Source organism: Meleagris gallopavo, chromosome 25 (genome assembly GCF_905368555.1).
Source record: "Meleagris gallopavo chromosome 25, MGAL_WU_HG_1.1, whole genome shotgun sequence".
In the NCBI taxonomy this organism is placed as follows: domain Eukaryota; kingdom Metazoa; phylum Chordata; class Aves; order Galliformes; family Phasianidae; genus Meleagris; species Meleagris gallopavo.
In genome coordinates this window covers 2,347,994-2,367,849 of record NC_139428.1, presented here as the reverse complement: position 1 = coordinate 2,367,849, position 19,856 = coordinate 2,347,994, and the positions used below count along the sequence as shown (strand labels likewise).

Sequence of the window (19,856 nt, the reverse complement as noted above, 5' to 3'; positions counted from 1 at the left end):
TCCCATCAGACAACTGAAATAGCTTACAGTGCAGTCAGTCTTTATTTAGTATAGCTTCAAACTTCCTGGTAAGGGATTTGTCCCCATTCTAGCTGCTTTCGTATTCCACAGCTTAGTTCTTTGTGCAGCTCTCAGCTGGGAGGGATGGGTGGAAGTTCTCAGTGGTACAGACAGTAAGGAGCTGAGGAGCAGGGGAAATAGGACCTTAAGTTCTTTACAGAGTAAGTGGGGAGGTGCTGGAACAGCTGCCCAGAGAGGCTGTGGATGCCCCGTCCATCCCTGGAGGTGTTCAAGGCCAGGTTGGATGGGGCCCTGGGCAGCCTGGGCTGGTGTTAAATGTGAGGTTGGTGGCCCTGCATGTGGCAGGGGGTTGGAGCTTCGTGATCCTTGAGGTCCCTTCCAACCCTGGCCATTCTGTGCACCTGCTCACTGTACTGCAACTGCTCTTTGTACAGTATGGCTTTAATCACTTGTGTGATGGTCATTTATAATGACTGCAGGTGATATTACAGCGTCCTCAATTAACCATCATTTTAATTTGACTGTATTAATAGCAGGCCCAGTAGTGCGCTGCAAGAAAGGGAAAGACTTCTCAGTCCAGCTCATCCATGAAACCTACAGGAATAATATTTGTCCTCATTGCTCCTCCAGGAACTGAGGAAGTACAAGGAAAATGAGAAGGATACGGAGGTGTTGATGTCAGCACTTTCAGCCATGCAGGATAAAACACAGCACTTAGAGAACAGCCTGAGCGCAGAGACGCGGATCAAGCTGGATCTTTTCTCTGCATTAGGAGATGCGAAACGGCAGCTTGAGATCGCCCAAGGTAACACAGAGTGGTGGGAGGGTTGGAGATGGGGAATCTTGTGGTCCCCCCAGCCCAAGCCGTCCTGGGATTTCCTCCATTTTTATAAATGGTTTCCTCAAAGCTGGAGAACTCCTTTGAAAGAGCTAGAAGATAAGATAGCAGTGCTGTCTGTTATCCCTGTCCTTCAACCTCCTGAAGCAAACAGACCAAAATGTGGGGGGAAAAACCCCAAAGTCCCCGTCGGTAAGCAGAGGGGTGTTGGAGTGCCACCAGGGGGAGCTTGGAGCCAGCATTTAACCCTGCTGGGCTGACTGTTAGCTGGGCAGGCCCTGCAGCAAAAGAAGTAAACTCTTGGTTTAGTAGCTGTCGAATTTCCTCGAAGGAGTTCGTTTGCAGGAAGGCTTTCTTAGAATGAGAATCTTTTTTTTTTTTTTTTTTCTGTGCACTTTATGTGGTTACATAAAGTAATGAGTTTGTGAGTGTGGGGGTGGTGTAGAACGTGGGGGGTGTAGAGAAATGGTGTGGACAGCTTTGGAAATAAGGGGAATAACGTGTTTAATAACCCCCCCATGGGGTGGTTGTGACAAATGGGACAGTGCAGAATAAAAATCTCATTTTGGCACTGCGCAGTTGTGGATCCAAACAATGCAAAACAGAATAGGAGATGTGATTGTGTGATGTGGTGCTGTAAACATCACTCATTGACACAGAGGGGCAGCTGCGCCGAGTCTCCTTTTGCTGTTACGATATCAAAAAGCCAAATCCCTTCTGGGCGTTTGGCTTCAGCAGCTCATCACAGAACTGGAAGGTGAGAAGGTGCAGCTGTTTCTCAGCGACTCTTTGCCATTTCAGGGCAAATCATTCAGAAAGATCAGGAAATCAAGGAGCTCAAACAGAAGATTGCCGAAGTGATGGCAGTAATGCCCAGCATAACCTACACCGCAGCCACCAGCACGCTCAGCCCCGTTTCCCCACATTACTCTTCCAAATTTGTGGAGACCAGCCCTTCTGGACTCGATCCCAATGCCTCTGTTTATCAGCCCATGAAGAAATGAATGCCAACTCTGGTTTTGCCCGGTGACGTCGCCGTGCTGAAGGCTTCACACAGGAGTGTCTCTTGCAGTCCAAGATGAAATTGTATCGTGTGAGACTGTTATTTGTTGTCATTAAAAACAGGAGAAAAAAAAAAAAAAAAAGAACATCTGGATCGACTAGAACTGCCCATCAGTTTTTCTTGTAAATTTTTAGAAAACCTCACAGAACTTTGCAATTTATTTTCCTTGGCCAATGCATTAAAAACAATTCTTGGTTTTCAAGTAGCCAATTTTGCCTTCTTATGTACTTGTGCATGGTTTCCTCTTGAAAATACAGGGCTTTGCTTGATTTTGAACCCTTTCTTCTCCCGTTGTTTTTATTTTTAAACAATCGAGTTGAATTTGCCAATCAGATTCACTGAGAAATAGTGAGGAAAAACCTTTTGTTTTGACAGTGAAAGGGTTAAATAATCCAACAAAGCTTTGATTGATAGATGTGTTAAATACAAATAGAAGGTGTTGAGGAAGAGAATTTAATTCCCCCGTCCAAGGACCAAACAAAATTCAGGGGTGTTGCTTAAGGAAAAGCAGGAGGAAATGGGTGAGGATGCGACCGTGGTTGTTGTGTGAAATATTTATGCTCCCATTGGTGTCTCTGGTCATTGAGAACTGCTGACAGTCCTGTTCACAGTGCCTTGGGAAAAGACATTTCAAGAGGAAACTTGATAGTTTAAACTATTTTTCCCCCCTTCGCTGTCATCTAGCTTTATATCAAGCTCATTACAGAGTCTGCTGCAAATTGTACATGGTAATTTGGATGTTCATCATAAACCAAGGTTACATCTTCTGTTTATTTCGATATAAACTCAGCAGTGTTCTGTAACTTGCCTTGATGATACAGCATCACAGAAGGCACAATATTAACCCAGGAAGCGTTGTGAAGGCAGAGCTGTGCAATGTACTGTATACAAGAGACTGTAAAGCTGGCTAATAAAAGCTGCAGTTCTGGTTTTTTATTATTATTACTTTTTTTTCTATCACCTCATGTGTGCAAACTTAAATGGAGCTGAATATTTTTTCAGCCGTTGTGCCAAGGAGGTTTTTAAGGAGTTTTTTAAATTGCAGAAAGGTTTAAATTAAAATGTGTGCTGTAGGTTGGTAGAAGAAACGCTGGCACTGTTGACATCCAAAGGGCTGCAGATTATTTTGAGGGTGGTGGTTGAAAGGATGGGAAACAAAACTGCATTGGGAAGGAGCAGAATAAACTCAATGTTGTGGGTTTGCAAACATGGAGTCTGGAAAGACAAAGTGCTTCTGAAAGGCTTTTTGTTAAGGCTTCCTGCTAATTGGTGCAGCTCATTTGAAAAAAAAAAACAAAGCAGGACACACAAGTAGTAAAAGTATTAAAGTTTCATCATTTCCAGCACAGATATTTTATTCTGGGATAAACTTGGAGCTTCAGCCAGGTGTGCACATCACTGTCAGCTGCATTTTTGGTTCATCCTTTGTAATTCTCACCAACACTCACCACTGATGGAGGTTTCCCATCGTTGCGCAGAACTCTTTGAAAGGGTTGGTAACAGCAGGACAAGGGGAAGTGATTTGAAGTTGAGGGAGGGAAGATTGAGGTTGGATGTCAGGGGGAAGTTCTTTACAGAGAGAGTGGGGAGGTGCTGGAACAGCTGCCCAGAGAGGCTGTGGATGCCCCGTCCATCCCTGGAGGTGTTCAAGGCCAGGTTGGATGGGGCCCTGGGCAGCCTGGGCTGCTCTGAAATGTGGAGGTTGGTGGCCCTGTACGTGGCAGGGGGTTGGAGCTTCGTGATCCTTGAGGTCCCTTCCAACCCTGGCCATTCTGTGATTCTGTGAACACGAAATGGCATCACTGACCTTTTTTGTGCTGAGGTTTCCCGTTTTGCTGCCTCCTTCGGCACCGTTTGCAGTAAGTGCTGAGGTTCCGGTATTCGGCCTCGGCTGCGTTCTTTTCCCTGTGGGGTTACAGCTGTTAGCAGATCCGCGTAGAACCTTTTGCAGCCAACGTGAACGCGGGATACAGCATAAAGACAGGCCGCCATCTCCTCACCTCAGAGCCCAGCTCAGGGCCTGCGCTGGCTGCTATCGGAGCGCAGCCACATCTGCAACCGCTTAGTGTAAAAGAATAACCCCGGTCTGCATGGGCTTTATAGGAAAGGGGAAAAAAAGGGCGAAAATCCACTTGCACTGAATCGCAGCGGCACGGGCTGAGCGCCGCGACCAACGGAACGACCGGAGTGACTGCGGCCTCTAAGGGCCTCACGTCGCCTTGCGTCATTACGTCACGTCACGTCGTTTTGCGTCATTACGCCACGTCGCATTGCGTCACTCTGCGTAACGTAACGTCACGCCGTCGCTCTGTGCTGCCCCCCCTACCCCCCTCTCAAGCCCCGCCCCCGGACGCGCGGAGCGCAGCGAAAGTTGCCGAAGTGGCGCGGCGGGATGGACGCGCTGCGCTCGGCGGGACGCGCTTTGCTGCGCAGCCCCAGCGTCACCAAACCGCCCTGGGCCGGCGGCCGCCACCAGAGTGAGAGCCGCCCCGCGCCTCCCTTCGCCTTCCTTTCCTTTCCTTCCCTTCCCTTCCCCACCTTCGCTCCCGCACCGTAGCCCGCGGGGTTCGGGCCCGGTTCTGCTCCCGGCCCCCTGGGGGGGTGGGGTGGATCGGCGCTTTGGGTCCGAGGCGCCGCCCGGCTCGGGCTGTTCTGCGGGCTGCGGGGATCGGCGCTGTACGGAGCGCCCTATGGGAAGGCGAACTTCCTGGTTCTTCTCATCCCTGCTCCTATTCGTAAGGATTCGGGGCCGGCGGCTGCGCGAGGTGAGGCGGATCGCCCCCCCGAGCTGTGCCGTGCGGCCGCCCGCGGGGTCGGGCTGCAGAGCAGCTGAGCTGCAGGGATGTGGATTCGCCCACCGCTGCTGCCCACCGGCCGCGGGGAGCTGCATCACAGCTCACGTGTGCGTCGTCTGCGGAGCGGCACCTGTCCGACGCCGCACGCTGCCCGCGCTGCAGCCTGTTGCTGTGCATCCAGCCCGGTGGCTCCTGTCTGCAGCCCTGTGGTTCCCACGCTGCTCTCCTTGGTTCCTCCCCTGCCTGAGTTACCTCTCGCTGCAGGCGGTGCCAGGACAGGTCTGTCGCACTCCACCAGCACCTGGTGAGATCCAAGCTGCAGCCGGCCAGCAAAATGCAGCGCCCACCCAGTAAGCTTTTCTTGTGTGTTTGGGACCCTGAGCTCCTCTTTCTTGCCTCATTAGAGCTCCCAGAGAACTGGACGGACACCCGAGAGACGCTGCTGGAAGGGGTGCTGTTCAGCCTCAAGTACCTGGGCATGACGTTGGTGGAGCAGCCGAAGGGTGAGGAGCTCTCAGCAGCTGCTGTCAAAAGGATTGTTGCCACTGTGAGTATCTGCAGATGCAAAACTTGGCAGAATAGCCCCGCGTCACCTTCTGTCACTTGGGGATGATTTTAAAAGCTGCAAATCTGGAGGCAAAGTGCTCTGTCTGCAGACTTGGGAGCATCAGGGCTGCAAATTCCACCTGTTGAGGTGAGCAGGGCCTCTCTGCAGCATTTGGCACTGCAGGTGGAAATGCAGGGCAGCACTGGGAAGCCTTTCAGGCCAGCTCTGGTCTGTGGGGGGTTGTGCTGCAGAAAGCTGCTCGTGTGTCTGGGTTCTGGTGCTGCTTGATAAGCTTGGCTGACCCTGGATGTGGAAGAAAGCTGTGACCTGGGAACATCAGGCTCTCTTCATGGAAGACAGAGGCAGTGTTGAGTGCTGCCAGCACGTGACCAAGCTCTGGGCCTGTGCCTGGTATGCATTTTTGAGTTTTCTTCCCTAGGATTTGGAGAACTCAGAGGGAGAAGAGAGCAGCACAGTTTGCTCCAATTTGCGGACAGTGCAGCCATCCATCCTGCTTTAATCTCTGGTGCAAGAGGGACCGATTTGCAGCTGTCCTGTGTTAGAGCCTCCCCAGTGCCCCTGCTCACTGGGCTGTCCAAGTAAAAATAATGCTTCTTTAATCCATCATAAAACTGAATGAGTCAGAGACACAATTGTGCTGCTAACTGCCATAAGACACAATAGAGTGGTGAACTGTGCTGGGTAATGACGGATCCTTTCTGATTTATGCTGAGCTGTAAGGGAGGGGAATGCTCACATGAAATGGGAGATGCTGGCAGAGCCCTTCACATTTGCTCTGAGAGTGAGAATGGAGCCTTTAAATAAATACCCCGGGGCTGAGCCCACCCCTGGAGGCAGGACTCACCATCAGCTGATCTGGCACAGCTCTGGTGACCCTCCCATTGGTTCAGGTCTTTGGGCTGCCACGAGTTGGCTATTTTTTTGGAGAGAATCAGCAATAAGTTATGTATAGCCTAACTCCTGAAAGCAGAAGAGTAGTAAATAAAAGAAAGTGGCACTTGAGTCATTACTTTTTAAGCTAGCATCCTGTCCTTGGTACAGAGGATACCTTGCTGCTTGAACAGGATGTGGTAGTGCATCTCGGAGCTGGCTGTCTGCAATCTCACATCCTGCAAGGCTGCCCTGCTTCAGCACAGCTCCCATGTGGGCTGGTACCCTCCTGATTCCCTGAGTTTGCACTGTTGCCCCCACAGCTCTGGAGTTGTCCCTAAAGGGAAAACTCCCAGAGGTTCCACCAAGCACTCGCAGCTTTGCATAGCTTGGCCAGAGCAGCTGTGGTTTTGTGCTAGTGATGTCCTTGTGGTGGAGGGGCTGGACTGGTTCCTCCCCACAGTGTGGAGTAAACATCCTTCTCTCGCTAAGCAGAAGGGAAGGAAACATTTTAACAAGTGCCTTATCATACCTGGTAGTAAACCCAGGCTGCAGTACTAATGGCTGCTAGTAGTATCTCTTGTCTATTTAGAGTTACAGATCGATTGTGCTGGTATAGCTTTGGATGTCTCTGCTTAAAGCCTGTAATTTTCCCCTCCCTCTTTTCCTTCCAAAGGCAAAAGCAAGTGGAAAGAAACTGCAGAAAGTTACTCTGAAAGTCTCACCCAGAGGGATCGTGCTAAATGACAGTGGAACTAATGAGCTGATTGAGAACGTCTCCATATACAGGTGTGTTATGGGACACCCTGCCCTGAGCCCTCCTCTCTGCTTGTGCCCAGAGTGAGGAGCCAGTCCGTGCTGGCATCTGAGCTCTGACCTCCATCAGGCCTGAGCTGACATCTCTCTGGCCATCACATCCTAAAGCAAAGCAACGTGGTTGCTAAATTTAAGAGAAATAGATGTCTCCTGTGTTAAGTGTGTCCAGCAGTGGGGTAAGGAAAGATGTGATGATCCCAAATGTTTTGAGTGGGCATGCTGCTGATGTGTAGCCAAGCACCCCGTGGCCACGTGTGGCATTGCTGAAGAAATGCTGAAGCAGGTAAGGGCAGGAGGTGGATATGAGGATGGTCAGAGCATTGCTAAACAGATGAGGATGCAAGCTCTGGGGCTGGCTGCTGCGTGCCCTGCTTTTTGCCTCTAATGTGTTTACATCACTCTGACAAAGAGCAGGGCTTAGGCAGCTGCTGAGACCTAATACCAGTGTGGGAGGGGAGGGTGAGACTGGATTATCCCATATTCAATCCTGGATTTTGTAAGTATATTTTCAAAGAGTACGTGGTTGGAGTCAGATGCAGGCTTGGAGGAGCAGAGCTAAGTTCAGATCTGTCCATTTCCATCACCTCTATCCATTCTCCTTTCACTCTTCACACACTCCACTTTCTGTCCTTCACGTGCTTTGCCACTTTGCTAAATGTGACATGGGGAACTCTAGGCTGGGGCACTCTCTAGCAGGACTATTAACCTACTTGCTTACTAAGCATCAACTGCAGTTACCTCCCTCAGAGATAAAACTGCTGCTAAAGAGTGGAGCTGAGTGAAGCAGCCCTGAGCGTGATCACACCAAAATCAGAATTGCTGCGTGGTGTAAAACCTCATGTGAGCAGAACTGTGGGCCTCAAATGTTCAGAAGCTGCCTTAAATTCTGCTCAGACACTTTCACAGCCAGCAATAAAGCTGTTCCTCCCCATCAGTGCTTGTAAATGAGCATCCCTTTGATTCAGTTGGCTGAAGTTGGTGTGGGGACTGATGCTGCTCCCCAGAGCTGCTGGCAGGAAGGAGTGAAAGCTGGGATCTGTGTACGTGGGAGCCATTCCCTCACTCTCCCCTAGTACCCTTTCCAGGGAGATCCTCTATAATACCTCCACTGTCTTCTGTTTGGCAGTTTTACCTACCAGGGAGATGCTGGGTCTGAGCACCCCAGATTGGGTGCTTGGGCAGGCAGCAGGACAAGGTGGCAGCAGCCATCTGTCACTGGGTGTGCTGCTGCAAAAGGCCTCGTGGTTATAACTGGCTCACTCCAGAAATGAGTGTGAGTTCTTTTTTCCCTGAAGATTAATCTCTGTCATATAAAGAGCTGAACACTGAGGTTTGCAGGAAAATAGCCACCTGTTTGTGCAGGTGACCTTTCACAGCTTGTGTCACCATTATTAAAAGAGTGGAGATGTTTCTTCGGGGACAAGTGGGAGAAAGGAGTAAAGTTCCAAGTGCCTCTCTAATCCAGCTCAGCTCTGCTCACAACACAGGTTGTTGAGCAGAGATGTCCCCATGTATAGTGAGAAACTAATGCAGTGTAAAGAAATACAGAATGTGCCTTTTTAAGTCTCAGAATCTGCTGGGAACTTGAATGTTCCAGTCCCTTCCCTGCAATGTCTTTGGAGCAGTGAAAACATGAGCTGAAAAGGCAACGCTGGGCAATAGGAGAACCTTGGTGGAAGTGTTCTATTTATCTGTTGAGTTTTCTCTCTCCAATATTACCTGTTAGATCTGCTGCATGCCCAGGGAAGAGGCTTTGCTTGTTGCTAGCACCTGCCTCCTTGCTCTAAATGTCCAGGGCTGCTCCAGCCAGTGCTTACTGCCTTCAGACAAAGTGCTTGGTCCCACAGCACCTGGTCCAGAAGGTCTATGGGAGATGGCAGTGGCTGGTGACAAGGGACATGCTGCCCTGCAGAAGGGAGCTGAGCTCTTGGTCACAAGATCTCCCTGAACTGCTCAGCCTGTTGCTCTTTCAGAGCCTTGTTGAGTGTTCTGGAATAAGCCCTGCTGGGGGACTGGGAGGGATGCAGCTGTCCCAGGGATGTTCCCACAAGGGATGCTGAGCCTCCTTTGCTCAGGGCTCATCTGCAGTCAGGGCTCTTGGAGCATCCCACGCATCTGCTGCTATAGGTCTCAGAGCCTGAATTTCAGCCTTTCTGACAGCTCCCGCTTCAAGTTTCCTCCCCTGATTCAAGAAAGCATATGGGAACTTCAAGAACAAGTCCTTTTCTCTCTTTGTAAGCTTGTTCTCCAAGGAAAAAATTGCGGAGTCTCTGAAGGCAGAGCATTTGTTAGGGGCAGTCCCAGACTGCTACACCGCAGAGTCTTTACTTGCCTTCTTGAACCTATCCTTTTCTGGCAAGGTGAAATGTTTTCTGTTCTCTCCTACCTCTCTGCAACATGCACAGTTTGTGCTGTGCTGTGGCTGGCTGCAGAGTGGCCAGCAGTTGCACTGAGCATCTCTTGCAGTTAAACCAGTGGCATTAACTCCTCTGATGCCTCAAAGCTGAGGAATGCTCCTGTGCTCCCTCTGCCTTCCCTGCTTGGCCGTGCTGCTTGAAGACCTGGTGCAGGAGCAGGTTTGTGGAGGGGTTGGTTGATCTGTGCCCCAGACAAGACGTTTCGTTCTGTCTTTCAGGATATCCTACTGCACTGCAGACAAGATCCACGATAAAGTGTTTGCCTACATTGCCCAGAACCAGCTCAATGAGAACCTGGAGTGCCATGCCTTCCTTTGTACCAAACGGAAAATGGTCAGTTCAGAGGAAGAAATGGGGATGTGGCTTTAGGAGGAAGAAGCAGAGGGGCTGCCTCAATAACAGCTTTGTGCATAGTTGTAGTGAAGACCATGGCAGGGCACCCGTCCAGGTGCTGCCATGCCCTGATGCAGTGCTACCACCTGTTTGCAGGCAGTTAACGGCTGCCCAGGGACAAGCAATTGGTCTCCAGAGGGACCCAGCACTGCCATGGGGCAGATGCAGGGAGGAGGGAGGCAGAATTCAAGGCTGGATTCAGCTAGTCTCACACAGAAAGGAAAAGCCCTTCTGCCCCCAGGATCTGGGGTGAGAGCAATTGACCTGAAATCCTCCTGCCTTGCTGCAGTCCCAGGTTCTGGGATTCTTTTCCCTGCTTAGCAGCTACTTCCCAAAGCTGCTGGAGTCTGGCTGTGCTGTGGAGAGGCAGGTGAGGAAGTCTCCAGGAAGGCTGGTAGCCTGGGGCTGTCTTGGTGATGGGAGGCATTTAGCCAGTGGCACTAAGCTTACCATGCTGTTTTCTTTGGTGTTTTTTTTCTTTGTTCGTTTGTTTTCCTCACTGTTTATCAAAACTCCCCATCCATTTCCTAGTAACATCTCTGCAGTCAGTTGTGTCCTCCCTGTAAGAATGCATTAGAATATGCAGTGCACTGCATGCCAGTAATCATAGAATGGTTGGGTTGGATGAGACCTCAAGGATCGTCTAGTTCCTATCTCCCTGCAGTGCCAACTGCTAGATGAAGCACCAGATCAGGTTGCCCAGGAAATGAGGGTTTGAAGGAGATACCAGTTTCTGGTTCTTGCTTTGAACCCGCTTCTGGGATTTTTTCCTGCTGATTCAGTGCATCTTGAGGAGGGAAGGCTCTCAGTTGGGCAGTGATCCAGCATTCTGCAAGCTAGCAGGGGAGAGAAGTGGGTCACTGGGCACAGTCCCCACATAGTGACAAGGGGAAAGCCCTCAGGGATCTCAAGTAGAGCAAGATCTGGGTCTGGCAATAAATGGCAGAAGAGGGATAGGTCGGACCCTTTGACCCCAGCAATCCTTCCTCTGGAGGGACCTGTTGGGCCTGAGCAAAGAGCTTAGATCTGCTTCCTTCCTAGCAGGGAGGCAACATCCCAAGAGGCTGCATGAGCTGTTCCTCTTGGTGCAATCCTGAGTAGCAATCCCTGGGACCTTGTGAGCATCTGTCTCTGGCAAGCCAAGGACGCCACTCGTGCCCAGTTCGTTCCTTCTCTAAGGAGGCAATAATGGAAGCTACAAGTTGTATCTCCCATCTGTGGCATGTGCTCCTGTCCTTGTGTGGTGAAGATAAACCTTGCTCTGCAAATTGAAATTTAACTCTCTCCACTTGTAAAGGAATTACCTTGGTGATACATCAGCTGAGTACATCTCCTTCCAAAATGAATTTCTCCAAGATCTTTTCAGGCAAAAACTAGAAATACTTTTCTTCTTTGTCTATAAAATGCATGAATGTCATGCTGGTAAGGTGCTGTCCTGCTCCTAGACCAGGACTGTCCCTTCCCCAGGGCAGGGTCCCTGAACATATGCATTACTAGCAGTCAACAGCATATAATTAGTCTGTATTTTTAGTTCATGAGTAATTCTCAACAGTAGCTGGGTCTATTAAACTGGATTCAGATGTGACAGCTTAAATTGTAAACAGCTGTGAGGAGTTTCATACTTAATTACCATATTTACGTTTTTACCATAAAACATTTGCACTTTGATGAAAGATGTAAATAGCTCTGACATTCAAATGAGCTCTCCTGTCTTGCGAGGCTTAAGTGGCACAGATAGGTTTGCTGTGACTCCTCTCTTTCTCCCATGCTGGAGGATATGGCTTTTGGGAGGAATTTCTTCTTCAGTGCTCCCCCCAAACCACAGGGGGCTGTGGGTTACACTCCAGGATCTGGGTTTGTTTAGGTTGTAACTTCATAAACTTATGCCTCAAGGCTCATACAGCATTCCAGCCTTGCTATCTCCTTGCACTTTAAGCTGCCAGTGAGATCTGCCTTCTCCTAATGAAACTGGCAATTATGTCACTATTTATATATCTCAAGCAACTTGGGTTATTTAAGGTATGCTTGGTTGCTGTTTTTTTTTTCTTAATGCTGCTCAAGTTCCCAGCTGGGGGAGGAATGAAGGGACTGAAGGTGAAGGTATCCTGCTGCAGCCCTGGCTGTGTGTGTGTCCAGCTCAAGGCTGTTCCAAAGCAAACCTGAATTATTGCTTTAAGCCTGTATGGCCCCAGTTTAGCTTGGGGGAAGGGAAAGACCTCACAGGTCTCCTGCTTCCCAGATTGCTCCTGTCCAGCAGCATTTTGCCTTTTGCCTGCTGCTCTCATGCATGTGGTCCTGCACAGTGCTGAGGTGGGATGGGTGGACATCCTTCCTTGGCTCTGGCATGTTCTACTGACAGCAGTGTGGTCCGGGCTGTTTGGGTGCTGAGTCCCTTGGCAGAGTTGGTTGCTCTGGTGGGTGATGCTCTGCAGTGGGTGTTGCACAGCCTGGCCCCTGTAGCCACGAGCACAAGCCTGCAGCCGTGCAGCAGTTGTGTTTGTTGAAATTGTGTTTAGGTGTGGGATGCATGAAGAGCTCTGTGCCCTATGGTTGGGAGGGGCTCTTCTCTTCCTGCTTGTCAGCTCGATGCCTCTGACAGCCATCTCCCTGCCTCCTCCATCTTCCTGTTACAGCTAAAGACGTGTCTACGATGGGCTCCATGTCCTACATAGAGCAAGTCGCTGTTCCCATCAATATTTTGTCACCCCTCCACAGCCAGGCAGTGGGAAAGTGCACGGAGCAGAGGACTGGTTGGATCCACGTTCATGTCAATCTGCAAAGCAAAACCCCATCTACTAACGTGCTGCTTAACCACTCTCATTTCAGGCCCAGGCAGTCACCCTCACTGTAGCTCAGGCATTCAAAATAGCATTCGAGTTCTGGCAAGCCTCCAAGGAAGGTGAGTTTTATTCCTTCTCCAACTCTTCACATGAAAATTCAAGGAATGACTTTGAGTTTTTCCAGCTCCAAATTTCCAGGCTGCTGTTAAGGTTGGTCCAATCTCTGAAATGATTTAAGACATCATCCAGGTTTCTGTAGACAGCCTTGTAAATCAGGCTGAATTTTGGCTGTGCTCCTTTCTTGCAAGTGGGGTTTGGAGAGCTGAGTGCTTCTCTGTGGTACCTCATAGCCCTACCGCTGTCGATATTTTTGCTTTTACCTTCAGCAGGTTATAAAACACTCAGACCTGGGCTGCTCTGGGCAGAGGAGACCTGGTGGCCTGTCATAGCTCTCCTTGCAAAAGGCATGTGGGATGGTGCTCTGCGGGCAGTGATGGGGTCTCCTTCTTTTGCAGAGAAGGAGAAACGAGAAAGGTCCATCTTGGAAGGAGAAGGGGTGAGCAGCCCAAACTCAGCTGCCCCTGCTTGCCCTGATGCATGTAAGTCACCAACAGCAAAGGTTTTCTTCAGCCTTGGGGATGGGAAACAGCCTAATGTCTGTGGGGCTTTTCCCTGCATGGGCATTTTCCTAAGAGGACTTTAATCAGTAAGAAGCAAACACTTTGGTTGTAGCAGAGCTGTTGCCCTGGACTCAGTGTCTGCCTGTCAGATCTTTGTATCTTCCCTTTAAATATCTCTTACATCCCTTTACACACAGCTGTTGTCACCCCAAATCTGTTTACTTCTGCCTGAGGCAAATTGGCTGTAATGTCTTTGCAAACTTTGCATGGATCCTCGCATCCTAAGTTTAATTTGGGTTTTGTGTTGGACCTGAAGGACTTGCTGTTCTGTTGGCTGCATGAAAATAAAATAAATGGCAAAAGCTCTCATAGTTCAGTGTCTGGCCATGGGTCCTCTGAAATGCTAGATGCATAGCCAGGGAGAAATGGGACAAAAGGCTAATCTCCCTTCTGTGCTGGCTGTGGAGATAAGAGGATTTGACACAGAGGAAAATAGCATTAAACTGGGCTTAATCCCAGACTGGCGCATCTCATTCTTTCATATGAAGGCCCAGGACTGGAGGAATCTGTCACAAATAGTGGCAGATCAGAACAAATGAGGTCCAAGGCTGCAAGTGGTATAGAAATGGGCTCTCTTGTCTGCCTGGCCACATGCTGATGCTTTGCAACTGGGGCACTTCTGCATCTGCCCATATCACCAGGTTATGTGGGATGATCGAAAGCTTCCCTGAAAGAACACAGCCTATGGTATACCAGCATCCATCAGGCTATGAACTGCTCTTCACCCAGTGCAGGATTTCCCCTTCTCCTGTGGAATACAGATGCCTCTTTGCAGGATGCTGAATTGAAGCTATGGGCTGAGCTGAGGATGTCGCCCAGGTTCCCACCCTGTGGCTGCTGTTCCCAGCCCAGCCCTGGGCTATGAAGCTTTGGGGTGGGATGTCTCAGCTTTGCAGAGTCTGATCCTTACCCATTTTGAGTGTAAGCACATACCCAGGAGTCTTCCCTGATGGCTGATGGAGGGACAAGCTGGCTGACTCCTCTGCATCACTGTTCAGGGGTCTTGGGTGCCTGATAGGAGCATCTTGAATTATGTGGGTGGAAACCACAGGCTTAACCAGTATGAATGCAGCTCCTCCTCGCTAAAATTCAGGGCTGTGCTGAAAGGAATTCACTGCCTCCCCCTGACTTCTCCCCTCAAGGGAAAGCAATTGCTGCAAAAAAGGCTTGGTTTTGTATTACTTTTTTCCTCCCCTGCCTCATTCCCTCTCTTCTCTGTTCACAGCTGCAGCCACAGGGAACTTGCTGGATTTAGAAGATCCTGCCAAATTGCTCCTTACCAGCAGCGAAAACCCCACACATTTAGATAACAGCATGTTTGGGCCCAGCTCCTCTGTAAATAACAACGTGATGTGGGTAAGTTTGCCCAGGGCACCACTGAATCTGCTGAGCTGGCAGGGAGTGATGCTACCTCAATCCTTGCGTGCTCCAAGTCCTCTTTTGGTACTGTCTCTTGGACAAGACCCTCTGGGAGCTCTTGGGCAGCTGAGCTGTTTATTAAGGATCTCAGACTTGCCCAAGCGAGCTGGGTTTTGGCGTCCTACTAGAAATGATTGCTTAGTGTGTGAGTACTTACAGCCCTCTTTAGGGTCGGTAAATAAATTAGAGCAATTGAAAGCCACTGTGAAAAAATGCTTCTGTCAGATAATTGAATATTACTTACTCTTGCATAGTGCTTCTCAATGGTTTGTCACTTAAATGAGAGACTGCCTAACTATCCTATCCAGGGGAAAAATCCACTATGTTGATGGCTTTTGTTTACTGTTCACGAAAACCTGATTGTGTTAATGTTTGTTATTACTCTTAGTTTTCCCTTCTTCTTGTTTGTAACTCTGTCTTGCCTTGTGAACATGGATGGCTTCTCTAAAATGTCCAGAGCCATCTGGCCCAGCTGCTTCATGGACCAGTAAGAGAAAAGTAACAATCTAGGTGATGTATCTGGGTGTGCATCCATGGGAGAGTCTCTTGCACACCAAAATGCTACATCACCAACAGGGCAGGGAGCTGATCTTGGGGATGGTGGGGGTTCCAATCTGTGGCCTGGGCCCATCCATGTTTTCTCTCTGGAAACACACTGTTAATATTTGGGAGAGTTGAATGATGATGGCCTTTGCATGGCGCCTGTTTTTTGAGTCTGCCTGGTCTGAGCCTGAGGCTTTTCAGGTTAAACCTGAAGATCAGTTCCAAAGCCTGCAGGCTTATCAGCAGTCTCTGATCCTCCCTTCTTGTAGAGTTCTCATATTTTACCTATTACATCATCTGCCAATGCCTCATACAATTTTGGTCATAGTCAAGTCTGTCCATAGCAAAGCCCTCTAAAGGGCTGTCTTCCTGCACAGGAAACCTTTCTCCCCTGATCAATTCAAGTGCTTTCCCTGGGAACCCTTCAAAGAGCAGATCAGAGAAAAAGGGATCACAGAGTTGCTTTCAAACAACGCAGGTCCAGCCCTTTGCTGGTACACTGTTGCTTTCCAAGTTCTTGATCCTTAAAAGCCCTAGGGAGTGCCCAGAACATCTTGCTGAGCTCTGTCCAGGTTCATCCTCCTGGCAAAAACATACAGCGTGTGCCAGTTGCACGGCAGGAGCTGAGAGCCATGGCTCCCTTTGCTCAGTGCTAGGTTGCTGCCTATCAGCTTTGCCCAAAATGTTTTTCTGCATAAAGAGCAGACAGATGCTTTCAGTCAAAACAATATCTTCTGCTTTGCATTGAAAGCAGAGCAGGCTGGGGTTGGTGGAGGGCTCAGCGTGCAGATGCTTTGGAACCAGCTCTTAACTTGGAGCATGGTGGCAGTTTCCAAGGAAGGAGCTGGGGGGCATTGGCTTCTTTAGAGGGGTCTGGCTGACCCAGATGGGAATCTATTTCGTCTTACAGGGCAGATCCAGCATGTACAGGCAGTGAGGTAGAATTAGTCTGGTCTGGAGACAGTGGGAAAGGGCCAATCCCCTCCTCTGTCCCAGAGCTGCAAGGGGAGTGCAACATCCCCAGCCTAAGTCCTCAGACCTGCTCTGAGCAAGCCTGGGCCACCCAGAACTGCATCTTTTATGCCATGGTTTGTGTGGAGAGTGAGATAAAGCCTGCTTAAGGAGGCAAATTGCTGATAGGAGTATTGCTTTGGGTGCTCAGAGGTCCATATATACGTTTTTGTCTGCTGTGCTGAAGTCTGGAGCCAGATCTCTAAATACACTTTTGTGCATTCCCTTAGCAACTACTTCTCTCTCTTTTTATCTCTTTGAAAAAGGAAATGGATGATGATCTCGACGAGGCATTTTCAAGGTAATTCTAATAACACCCTTTACAAGTTCACACCACTGGGGACTAGCCCAGGGGGGCCTGTTTTTTTTAATAATGCTTCTAATCTAATCAGCTGTCATGATCTAACCTAGGCAGCAGCCCCATCAGTACCTCAACTCTTAATTGAAAGATAGGCTTTGCAGCTGGCTGATAAGCCATACATTTTGACAACCTTTTAAGGATGGAGAGAGGCTGTATGTGATAGGAAATCTAATTCCCTGAGCAGCCAGCATGTCCACCCTTGTTTTTCAGGGATGTTTGAAGCAGCTTGTTTCAAGCCTTTGTGATAGGTGTGGCATTGCTGGTCCCAACTTCTGGTATGGGGATCTTTACTCTCCTCCCTCTATGAGGTTTGGCCAAATCCTGGTACCTTGGTCTTATCTTTCCCCACACCAACAGCAAAATGCTGTAGGCAACATGCCCCCTCCCTGACAAATCCTGGGTGCCTATTGCAGCTTGGTCACATCAAGGCAACTCTAACGCAGCAGTTTTGAATTGACGTACCTGAGCACATTCAGAATTTATGGCTATAATGCCATGTGGCTTAATTCACTTTCTAGTCCAAATTAAGATCTGCCCTTGAGGTGTACGCCGAGCAATCCAGCAATGTTAAACAAATCCGTTTTCTTTCAGGTGAGTTATCCTGTCTGCTCTCATGCAAGCAGGCTTGTAAGGGTGACAGGCACATGGCCAAGTGAAAAAACTACTTGCTTAGCCCTAAGGAAATGGAGCTCTCTGTCATGTTCAAGTTTTGGGAATGATTTACAACTTCCATTTCCATGGCAACCCCGTCCCAAGACCTGTAAAGGGACTGCTTGATGTTGATGTAATGTCATCAGTTTTTCTCAGCTCTGTTCCTTGCTCTGCTTAACTAAAGTGGTGGTTGCAGTCTTTTGTTTTGCATTGCTGGATGTGGAGCTGTCACATTACCCTTGGCCTTTGGGTAAGGCAGTATTTGAACTGAGTCACTGAGGCTGCTCCTTTGGTCAACGGAGATAAGATCCCAGTTAATGATGCAGCCTCCAGGAAGAGCTCAGAGGAGGAAAAAGGCACTGTTGTGTCACACTGTGAATGCATGGGATGTCCAGACTGCAAATTCCCTGGATTTTGGGTGATGTTAGGATAAACAAGCAGAAAAGCTGCAACAAACCCGAGAGAGCTGCAAATGCTGTCATCTCTCCCCTTGTTGAAGTACTTCTTTCATTTGGAGGACTTTGAAGTTTGGCTTTGGCATTACGATTGCATCAAGCATCTGAGCTGTGAACTGCATGCATTTGCATTCTTACTTTTTCTTTTTCTCCCCTCTTAGACTGGCTCAGTCAAGAACAAACCCTTATGTTCTCGACACAGGACTGACAGCTCAAGACATCCAGAGTGCAGAAATGCTCTCGTCTGTAGATTGGAATAAAATCGATTCAAGTACAGGCGAGAAAGATGACCTGTTCATGTTTTGAAGTCAAATTCATCTAACAGCTGACAATAGAATAACCACTAAAAGTCTCTGGACTAAATCGTGCTCTTCCAGGTGCTGTATACAAGGGATTCTTCCGAGGGGTCTTCACCAAGTCAGATGAAGTTACAGCACAGCTTAGACCAAAGTTTTAGACATCTAATGTGGATTGTTTTTTTTTTTTTTACCTTGCTTTTATCTAAACCATGAGATGCTCCTGAAGATATTTATTCATAGCTGTTACAGTTTACATATATTACAGAAAAGTGTGTAGAGCATCTACAGTATCAGGTGGCAATATGCCATCAGTAGTGCCTGTTCCTCCCTGATAAATACTATGCAACACCAAAGTTCCTGTGTATACACATTTCTAGACAAAGGTCCGCAGATGGAAATGCAGTTGAGTGCACAACTGTTACTAAAGCACAGATTCTTGAACAACACGACACCTGCTTAGGCTGAGGGGAGGAGAGTTGCAGCAGCTGCTGTCGGTGCTGAAAGAGGTAGCAGAGATCTTGCTTTTGTTATGAATGTGATACTCTCAGTTGTCAATCACCCATACATGTTCTGGCTTTTTCTTTACCAGCTTCTTAAGTGAATTGACACTTCTTATCCAAAGACTGTGTAAGTTTTGCACTTTAAAACTTGAGCTGAAAGTAATGGTCCAAAATAGCAAAGTAAGCAGTGCCTGTAACTTCTCTTCAGAAGCTCTTTACCTCCCCACCCCCCAAAAAGAAACCAACAGTGCTGCAGCTGTTTCAAAACTGATTGCTCACACGTATTGTTTCTGTTATGACTCGAAATACTAAGGCTCAGTTGCATGGTTGGTTTAAAAGCAAAAAACAGCAGGCAGTAATAATCTATTTTTCTAAAGTGCGTTGGAAGCTGCAGGTTGTGTAGCACAATAGATTTGTGTTCTTAGCTCTGCTAAGTGGATTTGGCTGTGCATGCCTTTTTACAGTTTCAGGAACATTTGGCAGTTGCCTGCTCAATAGACTCGAAGGGAATTGGATTAGGCAAGGCCAATACCTGTATGTTTAATGAGCAGAAGGTGTCCCTGTCAGTGGTGCTCCAGTCCTTTTCCCCTGACAGCTGCATCTCCCGTGAGGCTTGGGAAGCTGTCTTCATCTGCTCCTGGAATTCAAACAAAGTAATGGAAGTATAAAGCTTATGCCAATTAAAAGATTAAGTTTAATGATCCTAAATAGTCGTACTGACAGTTTGCAGTGTTTGTGGCCTTCTGTGAAGTACACTAAGCTGTTTTATAGATTTGTAACTCGGAACTTTGTTTTGAAACACTAATTCGTTCCCCAGACAGCTCTTTGTAACTGCTTGCAAACAAACAAACAAAAATCTTGGTGGGCTATAAGAATTTCTTAGGAAACAGTTAAGTGACACTAACTTAGGTTTGATTATTTGCCAGTTACCATGATAAGGTATTGATGACTTGTGAAGCCAACTCATCACAACTGTTAGTAATTTTGCAGGCTAAACAGGGAACACGTTCTGTGTTCAGAGCAGTCCTCAAACTACTGTGCCCATGCCTTGATGTCATGTGGAGCATCAGCCTGTTGTGATTGAAGTTTGCAGAGGTGGGGACGTGGACACATTGCAGAAGCAGCGTTAAAAGAACAGAAGTGGTGGTAGGAAACACCTTGTGCTGAGCTCTGGGAGTGCTCATCTCTCTAAGAAATTGTATTGCAGGATTGGACTGTGAGGCTTTCTCTGTACAATGATATTTTTTTCTTTTCTAGAGATTCGAGGAGCATATACTGATATACACAATGCTATATATGTATGTAGATATTTTTTAAGAAAAAAAAAGAATGTATGGAGAAAAATAAAAGTTCTACTTTTTTTTTTTTTTTTTGGA

The 19,856-nt window shown here is 48.3% G+C and overlaps 2 protein-coding genes and 1 long non-coding RNA gene across 5 annotated transcripts in view; 2 read left to right on the top strand and 1 right to left on the bottom strand.

Annotated features, from left to right (window-relative positions):
- Positions 1-2,858, top strand: part of MACO1 (macoilin 1) — a 16,088-nt gene extending 13,230 nt beyond the window's left edge. The window contains exons 10-11 of the mRNA XM_085208693.1: positions 652-826; positions 1,661-2,858. Of these exons, the coding sequence (XP_085064819.1) occupies positions 652-826; positions 1,661-1,863 (378 nt within the window). The 3' untranslated portion in view covers positions 1,864-2,858. The remainder of the gene's footprint in view (positions 1-651; positions 827-1,660) is intronic.
- LOC146542800 (uncharacterized) lies at positions 1,959-4,244 on the bottom strand. The gene is made up of 2 exons (XR_014879605.1): positions 3,923-4,244; positions 1,959-3,827 (listed from the first exon to the last, which is right to left on the bottom strand). It is a non-coding gene; the product is annotated as an uncharacterized LOC146542800 (long non-coding RNA).
- Positions 4,239-19,856, top strand: LDLRAP1 (low density lipoprotein receptor adaptor protein 1). Of its 3 annotated transcripts, none has more exons than XM_085208696.1 (9): positions 4,239-4,399; positions 5,122-5,264; positions 6,832-6,944; positions 9,607-9,721; positions 12,608-12,680; positions 13,077-13,160; positions 14,467-14,597; positions 16,481-16,515; positions 17,843-19,856. In XM_085208696.1, the coding sequence occupies exons 1-9, from the start codon at positions 4,315-4,317 to the stop codon at positions 17,985-17,987; spliced, it is 924 nt and encodes a 307-aa protein (XP_085064822.1). In that variant the 5' UTR covers positions 4,239-4,314; the 3' UTR covers positions 17,988-19,856. The 3 variants fall into 3 exon arrangements, with proteins under 3 accessions (XP_085064822.1, XP_010721714.2, XP_010721715.1); XM_010723412.4 differs by lacking the exon at positions 4,239-4,399 and adding an exon at positions 4,454-5,021; XM_010723413.4 differs by lacking the exon at positions 4,239-4,399 and adding an exon at positions 4,641-4,996.

Bases quoted from the DNA above. Each gene is read 5' to 3' on its own strand.
- LDLRAP1 (XM_010723412.4), top strand. From the start codon at position 4,613: ATGGGAAGGCGAACTTCCTGGTTCTTCTCATCCCTGCTCCTATTCGTA. The intron at 5,265-6,831 runs GTGAGTATCTGC...TTCCTTCCAAAG, and splicing joins TCAAAAGGATTGTTGCCACT to GCAAAAGCAAGTGGAAAGAA. The intron at 9,722-12,607 runs GTCAGTTCAGAG...CTCTCATTTCAG, and splicing joins TTTGTACCAAACGGAAAATG to GCCCAGGCAGTCACCCTCAC.